The sequence below is a fragment of the Leptonotus elevatus genome, chromosome 16, assembly GCF_054856555.1.
Source record: "Leptonotus elevatus isolate MCC_2025b chromosome 16, RoL_Lele_1.0, whole genome shotgun sequence".
In the NCBI taxonomy this organism is placed as follows: domain Eukaryota; kingdom Metazoa; phylum Chordata; class Actinopteri; order Syngnathiformes; family Syngnathidae; genus Leptonotus; species Leptonotus elevatus.
In genome coordinates, this window is record NC_141254.1 from 16,021,480 (window position 1) to 16,036,442 (window position 14,963).

Genomic DNA, 14,963 nt, shown 5'->3' on the forward strand with positions numbered 1-14,963 from the left:
GCTTTCCACTGTACTGTAACGATTAACCAGATTGTTTGGAAGAATGTGTAACTGAAATATCCTAAATGATCTAACAGGCCTGTTTACCAAGTGTCATTTTAATAAGTAAGCGTAAAACAGTTGTGTAAATTTGTAGGTTGGTTTCAGTGGACATTTTTTTCAGGATGGGAACAACTGACATAAAATGGTTGCACAAGTGTGCACACCCTCTTATAAAATGGGATGTGGCTGTGTTTAGAGTTAACCAATCACATTCAAACCTATGTTAAATGGGAATCAGTACACACCTGCTACCACTTTAAAGTGTGTACGTTTTTTTTTTAAATTGGCAAATAGCTTTAAGGTTTTGTAACACTGACTGGTATTGAAACTGTTCATAATTCAATCGGTCGTGTTTGCACCGCAACGCACATTATACCTTAAATGTGGCCTGAAAGTTCATTTTTGACTTCAAAATATTTCAAAAACACAAAATCTTACAAATGCATGTGGGAAAAAGTTTTATGGTCCGATGAAGCCAATATTTAACTTTTTGGCCATAATTCCACAATTCCAAAACACTGCTCATCACCTCTGATAAAAAATAAAATAAAATAAAATAAAATAAAATAAAATAAAATAAAATAAAATAAAATAAAATAAAATAAAATAAAAATCCAGCCATCCATTTTCCTAACCGCTTAGTCCTCACAAGGGTCGCGGGTCTGGAGCCTATCCCAGCTGGCTTCGGGCAGTAGGCGGGGTACACCCTGAACTGGTTGCCAGCCAATCGCAGGGCAATAAGTGAAGCATGTTAGTTGCAGCATCCTGGCTTGAGGAATGTTTTCTTCAGATTTAACTGAAACCTTAAAAAAAGGTGGAGGGAATTATTAACAGTTCCAAAAGTCACCCTAGCCTGGTCGCGAGCCAGTCACAGGGCACATATAGACAAACAAACTTTCACACATTTATATATGTGGACAAAAAAAAAAAGTCTATAAAAAAAAAGACATACACAAACACAGTCAGACAGAACTTGCAAACGCAGGAGGGTTAAACCTCGAACCTCAGAACTGTGAGGCATCTGTGATAACCCCTAGGTTATTTACTTATTGTACGTAATCATTAATCTGCCAGGCCTAGTATTTCCTTTCACTTTAAATATAATTTAATACAGAAGATGATTCAGGGTCACAGTTGCCGTTTCCACATATATCCGTTAGTGGCGCTGTGGTGCACGTTGGTTGCGTGACCCAACTTGTAATGTTAGCACAAAGAAGAGCCGAGGCAGAAGCGAACCCGCAATAACAAACAAACCAAGTAGCAAGTGATCGCAACTTTCCACAACCGAGCAATCTTTTCGTCTTTACGACAGATGAACAAGTCGTCCTAATATATTCTCCCAATTGTATACTCGTACGTGCTGTATCGTAGACATAGGCTACTTTGTCGCGTAGAGGATTTAACTGTTATCTAACAATTTACCATAACACAAATCGCGCATCGGCTATGCGCTAATCCTCCTTGGCTGCCGTTTTCCCGTACACGGACAAGACCTCCGCTACTGGATTGTCAAGTAACACTGATTTTACACATTGATATGTGAATAAACAAAGGGGAAAAGTGGGACCCATTTGAGCGGAGCCGTGACATTAACAAGTTATCGAGGTAAGTAGCTAACTAGCCACAATGCTAACCACTTCCTGTGTTTGGGTAAAAATACACGAAATGGATGTTGTTTTTTGTGTTTTATTTTTATTTTTTTTAGTTTGGACGCATAATTGGCAACCCGGCGAGTTCAATGTTGAAACTAAAGTTTTTGTTTTATTGTTGTATTCATTTTTTCTTTTCGGACACATTATTACAGGTTACATCGATCACATCGCATCATTTGCAACATTGACATCCGAAAGAAGGGCTGACGAGTAGAAGCCATGGCTTATTTTCTTTTTTTAATTTTGTTTGTTTTTATTTTTATTTTTTCCTTACGTGAATTTGTGGGTAGCATTGCACTTCCTGTTGGCAGCCAAAACACCATATTCCGTGACGTCAAGTATTTCCAAATGTGCATAATTGAATAACAACGAAAATGTATAAGTTTAAGCAAGTTAATTTGTTTTCGTTTGTTTGATCCTAACTTGCCATTTCAAACAATCACCCAAATATTTTATTACAGTGTTACAACCAAACTGATCTTTAAACTTGATCTTTTTTCTTTTTTTTTCTTGAACGTATTCCCTAATGTTTTTTCCTCTCATTTTAGTACAACTATCAAAGGATGGTTCAGCAAAGTATGTGGTGGATGGGAGTGCGGTTCACTCTTCTTTCCATCACTTTCTGCTGCTTGGCATCCTCGCCCACGCATGCATATATCTATGCAGTAAGTACCGGTAATGCTGTTCTGCATCAGCACACATACTTTTGCCTGTGTGTGATTCATCAAAAGCACCTGGATATCACCTCGTGTTTTGTTTTTGCAGCATTATAGAAATATGACTATGCTGTTTGAGGATCTACCGGCATTGTTTGGATCGCCACTTCCTAAGGAAGGAATCATGGTGAGGAAATTTGTGTGTGTGTATCCACCATTTTAGTTTTTTAACGTAAAATATGAAGTAGTCTGGTTCAATAATGTTTGGAAAACATCGGTTTAATATCAAATTTGTCTTGATCTCATAGGGAGTCTTGGTAGTGTCCCGTCCTCTTAATGCCTGTGCAACAATCGACCCTCCTCCTCCACTGCCACCATTTTATGACGCCAACGCCACCAAATTCATAGCCCTCATCAGACGCTATGATTGCAATTTTGATCGAAAGGTCAGTCATGGTTCTAGTTGTACGGGCATGAGATTCTTTCTTTAATTAACACGAGGGACACTTTTTACAGGTCCTGCATGCGCAGCAAGCTGGGTACAGTGCTGCAATCGTTCACAACATGTACTCGGACTCTTTGCTCAATATGAACTACAGCAATGGTAAGCAGCTAACGGATTGATAGGCTTATTGTATTGATGAAGCTTATTATTTCTCAGTCTTTCTTTTTTTTTTGGGGTACTTTTAGATACTATCGCAGAGGAGATTGACATCCCCTCAGTGTTTACCAGCTACTATGCCTCACAAGTCCTCAAGAGTTTCATAATTCCAGACCAAGGGTACAGATTGTAAAAATACATATGAAAGACAAAATAATGCCTGTTTTTTTTATGGGGTCTTGATGCAGTGTGGTTTTAATTCCTTATTACTCTAAATTCCAGAGCCTATGTGATTCTGAAGCCAGAATTTGCTTTCCCGCTTTCATACTACCTGATTCCCTTCACCGGGGTGGTTGGCATGATCATCCTTGTAATGTTTATTATCTTGGTGAGTATCATCACTTCGAAGTTCTTTATCTGCTAGCTGATCCCACACACGATGAAGTCGGTATTCGTGGCGGCCGTGGCTCGGGGTGTCCAGACGGTCGTTCAGTAACCAGACGGTCGGCTGTTCGATCCCCGCTCTCCCCAAGTCATCTGTCGTTGTGTCCTTGGGGCAAGGCACTTCACACGCATTGACTCCAGTGCTACTCACACTGGTGTACGGAAGGTGCGAATGTTTGGTGGTGGTGGTCGGAGGGGCCGTAGGCGCACACTGACAGCCTCGCTTCCGTCAGCCTGCCCCAGCACTGCCACCAGAGTGCGAATGTGTGAGCGCATGAATAATGCAACTACTGTGAAGCGTCTTTTTAGTGTCCAAAAAAGCGCTATATAAATTGAATGCATTATTATTATTATTATTATTCCTTATACACACCTTTTGCCTGCCATCCTCCCGCTGAACACAACACATCCCATTTCTGGTTGCATTATCAAAGCGTCTGTAAAATGTTGTTTTTCAGGTTATACGCTGCACACAGCACAGAAAAAGGCTGAGGAAAAACCGCTTGTCCAAGGAACAACTGAAGCGGATTCCTACTCACAAATTCAATAAAGGTAAAAAACGAAAAACAAATATGTTTTAAAGAGGAAGTAAACCGAAAAACTTTCTTTACGATAATATGCATTCCCACTAGTCTAAACTCAGCATTCGGATGAATACAGTATTGTGTTTGTGGAATATAAATTAAGCAGCAAAATCCACCCGTTTTAATCAATCTCATGAGGCGGCCATTTTGCCACTTGCTGTCGAATGAAGATGACATCACAGTTACTTAGCGACCAATCACAGCTCGGTTTGCGAATGTCACATGACCAAACCCATAAAACAAGTGAGCAATCATCGTTCGTTACCTTAGCCCCGAGCAACTGCGATGCCATTTTCTGTGGACAGCAAGTGTCAAAATGGATGCCCCAAGAACTGGATAAAAACAGGCGGATTTTGCTGTTTAATTCATATTCCACAAGTGCAATATCCATCTGAATGCCATATTTAGACATATTGCGAAAGAAAATGTACGGATTAAATTTCCCTTTTAATTAAAATTAATTAATAAAAGATCTAATACTTTTTTCTTTCTTATTCCAGGTGATGACTATGATGTGTGTGCCATATGCTTAGACGAGTATGAAGAAGGAGACAAACTGCGGGTTTTACCCTGTTCGCATGGTATATATATATATATATATATATTTTTTTTTTTTAATTGATTTTATAGATTGTCGCTGGATAAACAACGATTGGCACATGCTTGAATCATTTTTTTGTATAACAAATCAAATAAAACATATTGGGGGGTTAATCATTATTTTAGGTAAATTAAGTGCTGGCTCAAAGTGAAATATTTTCTCTTCAGCCTACCACTGCAAGTGTGTGGACCCGTGGCTGACCCAGACCAAGAAGACGTGCCCCGTATGCAAACAACGAGTCACCCGCAGCAACCCCGAGCACTCCGAGTCCGAGTCCGAGTCGGAACCCGGAGGCCGGGGAGAAGAAGCAGGGACGGAGGGCGAGGCCGACTCGGAGCGTACCCCTCTGCTCCGCGCATCCAACCAGGGCTCTCCTTCTGGGGGCTCGGGGGCGTATTCCGCCACTACGGTGACCACCGCTCAGTGCATCGTCTCGCCGGCTCACGACGACGACTCCCCGGTCCTGGGTTACGAAGACTACTATTCCCCCCAGGAGGACACAGACTCCGAAAGCAATGACACAGAAGATGAGCGGCAAGTTGAGGACGACACCGCTCAGCTGATCGGTAGGGGCGCAGTGCACATCTGAGGGCTGGAACGTCGACACGACGAAACATGAAAAGGGCCTTTTTTGTCGCTAGCTTTGCTGTTCTTGTTGTTTAACATACTACTAAAAAGTACTTTTTTTTCTGTTTTATCCACACACTGGTCATTCCTATCACACAAATTGATCAGTTTGACTAATCATCATCATTACAAGTCTGAGCCTGCACACGCATAAGGATCAAAAGAACGACTTTGTGATAGCCACAGGTCGAATGAATACCGAGCGCGTATCCGCGTCAATAGAAGCAAAGACACATGCTCTTGTCTGCATCCTGATTCCTTTACACATTATTCCGTCCTGTTTGTGTGTCTTGATGCATATTATTGATTTTCTCAAACTCACACTAAAATTTGCACTGTATATAGTTACACTGTTCTGCAACATTTATATTGTTGATGATCAAAACCAGAGTTTTAAAAAAAATTGTTGTTTAGCTTTAAAGATATTCCAATTTGTAGTGATAGATTTTGTGGTCACAATTGATGGGTTATGAGGTTGCAAAGTGAGATATTGATCAAAATTAGTGTATCAAATAACACCCCCCCCCCCCCCCACACACACACACACACACTCCCACCTTCTTGTTTATGATATGGACCATTAAGTACATTTTTTGATGCATACTTGCACATAAGAGGAAAAGCAAAGCTGCTCACTCGCAAAGAAAACTGTGATGGCCCTCGTGCATGATAGATAATACAGTAATGGTAACACGCTTGACAAAATTTTTCCATGGGCGCGGCCGCTTGTCAGCGTTTCTTCATAACGGCACTTACTATTTTTGTAATTCCTTTGTGGTTGGAACTTGGAAGCTCTTTTAAGTTAGTGGATTTAGAAAAAAACGTTGCCTTAATTCGGCCTTCATGTACATGTACATGCGTTTTATGTTAAACTGATGGGTCACACTCCAAGTTTTTCTTAAGTGTATTTTCTTTGTACAGCATTTAAAAAAAAATGAAGTAGAGGTGTTCTTCACTTCCTTAAATGTGAGTAATGAATAGTGTTAGTCATACTTAATTTGCACACAAGACATTTTGTGTCATGTTCCCTTACATTGTTCTGGGTGGGGTGGGCTGTGCTGTTTATTATTTACAATTTTAAAGTAACCCCCCCCCCCCCCGCCCCCTTCAGATTGCTTTGTTTGATAGTGTAAATAATGTACTTTTTTCACTATCTGAGATCCTAGCCACAGCTGCAATATATTTTAAGGGGAGTGATTCTATTTCATTTCTTTTTGATGTTTGAGTTTGTAGAACTGTATATTGCTAGTTTGTGCCCCCGTCATAAAACATTAAATTCAGATGTTTCCATTTGATTGACTCACATATTTAGATATTTGTTTGATCATTTAAATGTCATGTACCACAGTTTAACCATCTCCAACTCACTTTGAGTGACGTTCTTGTTTGTTCATAAGGTCTACTGCAGCAATATATCCGCTTTCCTTTTAATAATGTTAATTTTAACAGGTGAATCTCCAAATTCCACATTTTCTGTCTTTTACTTTAGAATGTGTACCTGTCAGACTTCAATGCTTTTAAAATGGCGAGTATAAGTACAGTGTACGATGAAAATGTGACGATGCTGAGGATGTCAATGGGAAGCAGCAATTTAATGCCTGATCAATGGAAGATTAAATTGAAAATGTGTACAATTTCCAGTGTGATTATTGCCATTTTTAAAAATTCAGCCTTATGACTATTATTTTAATAATTGATTGTTTCATTTTTTTGTGATGAATTGGTGAATCAGCTAGATAAAAAAATTTTAATTCCCATTTCTGCAGAAAATTCACAAACATGAGATCATTGAGTTGATTATGATTCAGTTACTGGTTTGGTCTGTAATGTCAGAAAATAGTCAAAAACATTCCTTTCCCAAAATAAAATAAAAATATATATGTATATGAATTATTTTCATTCCTCATCTTTTGAGTTTACTGTATTTATTTTTTTGCCTTTATTTGCAGCACCAATTGCTCTTAATATTGTATTTATTCGAGCTGTCTGACGAAACAAAGTTCGCCAAAATGCTATACAGACAGTATACAAAATATGTGATGCCGCTGTGGATTGCAGAACGTCAGTTTACACGTCAGACAGCAGGTGGCGATAATGTGCACAGTACTGTTGTTTTTTGTCTCGTTTTTTCAACTAAAGAAAAACCAGTGGCCACTGGCCAGGAGAAAACCCTCGAGGAATTTGAAGACACCGGCGACAAGCAAGCGTAATATAAAATTTTAAGAGCTATTCATTTTAACTTTCACCAACACTTCCACATGTAGTTTGACTGTTTGGTTTGTCTCCAAATTAGATATTTGTTTCGTTTCTGTATAATGTAGTCTTAAAGCGCATGCTCGATATCAACCTCGGTTACGTTTGCTAACGCTACGAAGTGATTAAAGAAAACACGTGTGTTCGTTTTTAACCATACTTGAGTAATACATTTATTACCGTCTACGTAATGTTACTTTATATTACCTCAAATAACTTTTAACTCATCAGAATTCTGACAGGAAATGAACCCGTTGCTAACGACAAAGGCTGTTTGTTAGCATAGCATCATGCTAATGTAGCTGCGTCTTCTGGCTCGTTGATGTATTTGTCCTTGTCCTCACTAGACACAGTAGACGGGCTACGTGCTCGGATTTCTCTGATTTTCTTTTTGTCTTCATGTAGATGGGAGACAGTGACGACGAGTACGATCGCAGAAGAAGGGACAAATTCCGACGGGAAAGGAGTGACTATGATCGTTCCAGAGAGAGAGAAGACCGACATAGAGATGAGTGGAATGACAGGTAAGTCAAATATCATAGCTACCGACAAGGCTGTCCTTAACATTTGACTCAGATTCCAGAATTATAAGTAGTTGCCTTCTTGTCACATCCTTGATTTTAAATAATTTGGCTTTCTAAAATAACTAACTAATTTTGTTGGACGTCTCTGTCCCAGAGAGTGGGACAGGGGCAGGGAACGGAGAAGCCGTGGAGAGTACCGGGATTACGACAGAGGTCGCAGGGAGAGATTCACCCCACCCAGACACGACATGAGTTCCCAGCCAAAACGCATGAGAAGAGACTGGTGAGTTTAGCAAAACCCTATTTGTCACAAGTCATTTACATTTGATTCTCTTTATTACTTATTTAATTATTCTAACCTGGCAGGGATGACCATGGTGGAGATCCCTACCGTGGTGGGTACGACATGGGCTATGGAGGAGGAGGGCCCAGTTACGGCCCCCCACAGCAATGGGGGCACCCGGACATGCACCTCATGCAGCCTCATCATGGTATTCCCATTCAGGCTAGGTGAGAGACTTGAATGTTACTGAAGGAACTTTCAGAATTTGTTCTCATTTGTCTGATTGCAAGACATCTAGTTACGTGCATTTTCTGCAGCTGTAGATATACTTCTTGTAGTAGTAATAATGAAGACAGCATACAATTATGCAATTTCTGCTCTCAACTGAGGATAGTGGTGGTTTCAGATTTAAGATCCTCAAACATGCAGGGGGGAAAGCCTGGTTTGTGTATAAAACTAGAACTACCAAATTTGCTCTTCTGTCCATTAAGCCACTAAAAAGATTCCCTTGTCTTTCTTCAGGCTCGGGAACATCCATGAAATGGATTTTGGTCCGCCCCCACCAATCATGAAGACCTTTAAGGAGTTCCTGATTTCTCTGGATGATTCCGTGGATGAGACCGAAGCGGTCAAGCGCTACAACGAGTACAAGCTTGACTACCGCCGGCAACAGATGCAAGACTTCTTTTTGGCTCATAAAGATGAAGAGTGGTACGGTCTGGATTCTCTTGTCTTTCAGTGCCTTAATTGTCAGTCATGATAGAGTTGTAATTAATAGATCGCGTTGGTAGAATGTTTTTTTTTTTTAAGTCTGCTAATCGTGATTGACCATTCATAGATATGATTTATACTGAACAGTGTGTGGGCCTGGTCCTCTAGTGGGTCCATACTGTAAAGTTAATATTTACGTATTGTGTTGCTGATGCATGAAGAAATTATATTATCAATGCATAATAAGCACTTAATAATTCTATAGTCTAATTTGTTCAGTATTAACTTGAAGTGTTGTTGCACCCAGGCTGTAGAAACAGGCCCACAATTTAACGATTGACTTGTGTGGAAAATCAACCCTAAATTCAACATCAAGTTGCACTTGGTGCTCTAAATACTGCATCATTCGCAAGAGTTGCACACGTGTCAGTAAAACCTGTAACTTCTCTCCCAGTAGCATCCTTTTCTCAAATAAGCTACTCAGTATTCTAAGTCACAATAAGTCATTATTCACAACACAACCTGTTAATGCTTATTGTACTTGTTTAACAGGCCTCATGCAAATTTGTTCTGTTTTGACTTAACCATTTTCCTCCCTCCATCCCCACTACCACGGCGTGTCTTTCTCCAGAAAAAGTGGAACTCCGCAAGAATCCGACTTAGACAGCAAGGGCATGCACTGCGCACAATGCAGTTGCTATTAGACACACAGTATCAGGATTTTTAGATAGATAGGGCAACTACTCTTCCGCGCTAGGAGTTTTCTTGTTTTCGGCTTTTTCCTCCAAGTTTCTTTTTCTATTGGGACCAAATCGAATCCCTAAACTCAATACGTGTATACAGAAACACCAATGGGGTGAAGTGGAGCCCATTCTTACAGAGGAGACCTCTCTGTATTTATTTTGTTTAAAAAAGTGGCAGAACACAAGGTAACTGTAGTTCACTCAATGAACATTTCAATATGTGAATGTTTTTTTTTCCGTGCTGTAATTTTCTTCTGTTGTGGTGAGTTGATCTCCAACTTTTCTAATGTTATCAATAAACCATGATGATCACAGTCTCAACATTTAAGACTTTAAACAAGGATTGCATTAATTCATCTTGTATATTTCAATCCACTGATTTGATTTGGCATTTTCAAAATTTTCAGCAAAATGATGTCAAATGATTTATTATAAGTGATTTTTTTGAAATTGTATCAAAATGAATGGAGTGTAATTCTGTGCCTACTAACTTGTACATCCCGCTCCTCGCCATTCCCTCCCTGCTGTTTTGTGGACCCACAACTCTGGACACAGGTTCAGGTCCAAGTACCACCCAGAAGAGGCCAGCCGACTTAAGTTGGAGGCATCCAGATCCCTCAACAACCGCCTGAATGTCTTCATGTTTCTGATGGAGAACGGCTGGTTCGATAACCTCTCGTTGGATATTGAACAGACGCAGGCAATCATGAAGGTCCTGGATGCAGGTGAGGATTCTCTCAAACGCGATGTCAATTCTTTGCTGGGACCTGTACAATTCTCCCTCTTGCCTGCTTGCAGCTGTGATAAAGATGGAAGGAGGGACAGACCATGATCTCCGCATCTTGGAATTGCCTTCTGAGGAGGAGGAAGAAAGGGAGAAATTGGCACCTGGTGGAGCTGAACCACCCAAGAGCGACCATCATAAGAACATGGATGGCGACAGCAAACCGTCAGTGGCGAAAGACAAGAATGAGAAAGTATGTTTGGTTTTGATAGTAGTGGCAGCTGATTTATTGTGTCGAGTGAACATTGTATGCTTGTCTTATTGTCCTATAAAATGTTCATTTAAAAGAAATTGTCAACACAAGTTGGGATTTTGAATTCAGATTTTTAATAGTAAGCTGTACCCAATCTTGACTGTAAAACCGTTTGACAGGATGAGAGTGATTCTGTCTCCACTGAGAGGATGGCCGCAGGAGGCGATGATGTCAAAGCAGAGGCAGAGAAAGAAGCAGCCAAAGAAGAAATACCTGAACTCAAGAAGGTTTGTGTCACCTTCAGCAACTTTTTTTTCTTTTTAGCATGGAACAGAAATGTCCCACATGCATCTCACATGCTCTGTCGCTATCTTGCTATGATTTCACCAGCCGAGGAGAAAGAGGAAGCGCAGCGGAGACAGCGACGACGAGGCCAGCGCCTCTGAAAGCGACTCTGACTCTGAATCGGATTCAAACTCGGTCTGCTCTGAAAAGTCGGTGAAGAAAGATGACGTGGAAGACAAGGAGGAGGAAGGTGGAGGTGAGGAATCCGATATAGTGAGAAGCGTAAGATTTAAGCCACACACTCACTCACAAGAATCTGTTGTCGGTTTAGAGGAACAACCGAAGCAGAATGTTGAAGAGGAGGAGGAGAAGAAAGTGGAGAAAAAGAAAGATGACACTCCAAGACCACGTCCTCTCCACAAGACTTGCTCGCTCTTCATGAGAAGCATCGCGCCCACCATTTCCAAGGCTGAGATTGTAGCTGTGAGTTGAGCCAGCACTCAATGCTGTTCACTGATTGTACATTTCCTATTCAGCATACTCATAAGTTTTTATTTTTATTTTTTGAATCCACTCTAGCTATGTCGCCGCTACCCTGGCTTCCTCCGCGTCTGCTTGGCTGACCCCCATCCAGAGCGCAGGTTAGTTGTGGAAAAGCATACTTCTGCTGTCTCCCCTCGCTCGCTCTTCTGCTCCTCAAGTGTTCCTTTATAGGGTTACAAGTTCAATTTGTTCCTTTGACCAAGCTCATCATACAATTTATTTTAACATTGCAACTAACATTTTTTTTAAATTATTATTCAATGAATCGGATTTAAAAAAACAAAGTGTACTTTTTCATACGTGTCTTAAACAGCAGGACATTCACAATTGATCATGAAAAATAATTACTGATTTGATAATCAATATAAATACATTTTATTGTTTCATATTTGCACCTCTAATTTAGGTACATTGTATCAAATCAATTTTGTCCATTGAAATTATTTAAAAGGCCAAAATCCATTTAAGCCCCCCACCTCCAAATAAAACATGATTTTTGTGTCAAGAAATATAGCACATGATTGAAATATGTATACTTATAAATGATAATGTGAATTTATTTACATTCTCATTTATAAGCACAAAGTAAAAAAAGTGCCCATTTCAAACGAAACTGAATACCTTTGCAGGTTTTACAGACGCTGCTGGGTGACTTTTGACCGCAGTGTCAACATCAAAGAGGTGTGCTGGAATCTTCAGAACATTCGTGTAAGTGAATTGAATGCCATCCTCAAATTCAATCCCAGTTGCTTTAATTGAGATGTGTTCTTGGGACTGTTGTTAACCATCTCAACTGTACCCTTTCACAGCCGCGTGACTGTGAGTTGGCCCCTAGCGTGAACAGGGACCTTGTGCGGAGGGTGCGCAACGTCAACGGCATCACTCAGCATAAGCAGGTGCTCCGTAACGACATCAAAATGGCTGCCAAACTCATTCACTCCTTGGACGAGAAAGGAGACTTGTGGTGCAACCCGCCGCAGGAAGAAGGCCAAAGCACTGAAGTAACTCAGTGTTTTTTTTGTTTTTTTTATGTACCAATATTTAGCAAGAGATCTCAGATTGCCTTTGTAACAATTTTAAATTGTGTTTGTCAATTCAGAAGACTCAAAATCCCGTTTTGAAGAATATCACTGATTACCTGATAGAGGAGGTGAGCGCTGAAGAGGAGGAGCTCCTGGGTTCCACTAGTGGGATGGATCAAGAAGACAATGTCAAGGAGGGCCACTCGACAGAGATGACTGTGGAGAAGGATGAGAAACTTGCCAAGGTTTGCTTGGAGCACTTAAGTCTTACCTCGTTTTATTGAGTTTCTACTTTTTAATGTTTCTTCCTTGCTCAGGTTTTGGACCATTTGATTCTGTATCTGCGCATTGTGCATTCCATTGACTACTACAATGCCTGTGAATACCCGAGCGAGGACGAGATGCCCAACCGCTGCGGCATGGTCCACGTCCGTGGGCCGGTCCCTCCGAACCGCATCTCTCAAGGAGAAGGTCAGTGTCAACCAAAGCAAAGGGTGTTTATGTATGAAATAAAAGCAAAATGGTGTTTTGCTTTCAAAAGGAATTCCCTCAGTTCAAAAAGTGTGTCATAACAATTAAGCAATTACTCATGTCTCCACTAGTGCAACAGTGGCAGAAGGTGTTGGAGGAGAAGCTGAGTTCTTTGTATAGTACTAAAGAAAACCTGTCTGAGGAAGAGGCGGTAAAGATGGGCCGCAAAGACCCCGCTGAGGAGATGGAGAAATTTATTTCTGCCAACACGCAGGAGCTCGGAAAGGACAAGTGGCTCTGCCCTCTTAGCGGCAAGAAGTTTAAGGTGACCTTTTTGTTCTAATACAACTGCAGTGGCACAAAGTAAAATAAAAAAATACTCCGCTTAAGTATTACGTTCATGACCCACATTGAAATATAGCGTTAGAAGTGTTTTCCAAGTGTTTTCTAAAAATGAGGGAAGATTATTCCTTTATTTAATATTGTAGTCGGCATTATAACAACACTGCTTAAATAACGATTAAATTAAAATGTATTGCACATTAAAAAGCAGTTCTAAAAAGATCAATTGTAAACGTATTGACTTTACAAGCACAACTGAACTGTACTTAACTTTAACTAGTTGAAACTACCGGTAATATAGCATTACTGCACAGTTGGAAAATTTCTTTCAGTGAGGGAGCACACTAGTGTACAATTGGGGAATTGCTGAGTGTAAAGTATAATCTGCAGCTGCTCCATTATTTATTTTTCATTTGATTTACTTCTCCCATTAAATACTTTTTGTGAACAGTAAAATAAACACATCTACTTTTTATTTTGTTCAATTATCTCCTAATTGATTAATTACAAATGCTGAAATAAAAAAAATGTGTCATGTTTTGCGTACACCATCCATTCCAGCCATTTTCTATGCTCGGCTGAAACCGTTCCCATCTGACTTTGGCCAAGAAACGGGTCATTTCCTGGACTGATTGCGAGCTGGCTCCACCTTTTTACATACTTATTCTACCTTTTTTTTTCTTTTCAAAAATCAAATGTAGCCCTGGATGTAATTCTACTTCTCATTCGTGTTTGACTGGTTCAGGGTCCAGAGTTTGTGCGAAAACACATCCTGAACAAACACGGGGACAAAATGGAAGAGGTGAAAAAGGAGGTGGTGTTTTTCAACAATTTCCTGATGGATGCCAAGAGGCCGTCTCTGCCGGAGATGAAACTTCCTCCTCTACCAGCTCCGGGCCAAGGTGGGCTGTCAGCAGTTGACTGATCACTTCCGATTACAATGTTGCTCATAAAGGGTGGACTGACTGAATGAAAGGATCGTCCTAATCTTTCAACAATACGAGATCTTTTTTTTTCTTTTTCACGGTAGGATTGCTGTCTCCAATGCCGTTTTCTCCACAAGGTCCCCAGGTTCCAATGGGCTTTGTGCAGCCCCGCCCCCCACTTATGGGTTATGGTGGTATGTTCTTGAATCACATTAACTAGCGTTTTTTTTCCTTCTTCATATTTGTGGATAATTCCATTCCTGATTGCAGGTGCACCCCCTTACCCTCCCAACCATTTTGGAGGGGGGCGAGGAAACTACGACAACTTCCGTGGACAAGGCGGCTATCTTGGGAAACCACGCAACCTCAGGTAAGACCACAACTCTAAAAAGTCTCCGCACAATTGAATCCAATGTATTCATGATCATTTGGGGGCTTTTTTTGATTTTAGAATGTCACGGGGTGACCCACGAAACATCATTGAATATCGGGACTTGGATGCACCAGACGATACGGATTTCTTTTAGAAGCTTCCCTTGCCCATGTTAGTTCTCATTTTTTGTCCACATGTACTGTAGTGTTTTTTGTTAGCGTTTAATCTTGTAATTATTGTGCAAGTATAATGAACCTCTGATGTATACAGTTACTCAATAAAGCTCTCATCTCCTAACATTCA

At 40.5% G+C, this 14,963-nt stretch overlaps 2 protein-coding genes across 2 annotated transcripts; both read left to right on the top strand.

Moving 5' to 3' along the window:
- The first annotated feature begins 1,240 nt into the window (after positions 1-1,240).
- On the top strand, positions 1,241-6,841 carry rnf167 (ring finger protein 167). Its single transcript, XM_086057815.1, has 10 exons — positions 1,241-1,647; positions 2,243-2,359; positions 2,460-2,537; positions 2,659-2,796; positions 2,867-2,954; positions 3,041-3,131; positions 3,234-3,339; positions 3,854-3,947; positions 4,480-4,560; positions 4,748-6,841. Exons 2-10 carry the CDS (start codon positions 2,258-2,260, stop codon positions 5,167-5,169), a joined length of 1,200 nt encoding a protein of 399 aa, XP_085913941.1. The 5' UTR covers positions 1,241-1,647; positions 2,243-2,257; the 3' UTR covers positions 5,170-6,841.
- A 486-nt stretch (positions 6,842-7,327) lies between these two features.
- Positions 7,328-14,959, top strand: srrt (serrate RNA effector molecule homolog (Arabidopsis)). The gene is made up of 20 exons (XM_086098329.1): positions 7,328-7,413; positions 7,866-7,984; positions 8,139-8,267; positions 8,351-8,494; positions 8,790-8,978; positions 10,277-10,446; positions 10,520-10,698; positions 10,878-10,985; positions 11,089-11,239; positions 11,315-11,466; positions 11,563-11,624; positions 12,156-12,234; positions 12,336-12,527; positions 12,626-12,793; positions 12,866-13,019; positions 13,151-13,344; positions 14,107-14,263; positions 14,392-14,481; positions 14,558-14,657; positions 14,739-14,959. Exons 2-20 carry the CDS (start codon positions 7,866-7,868, stop codon positions 14,812-14,814), a joined length of 2,613 nt encoding a protein of 870 aa, XP_085954455.1. The 5' UTR covers positions 7,328-7,413; the 3' UTR covers positions 14,815-14,959.
- Positions 14,960-14,963: the final 4 nt, after the last annotated feature.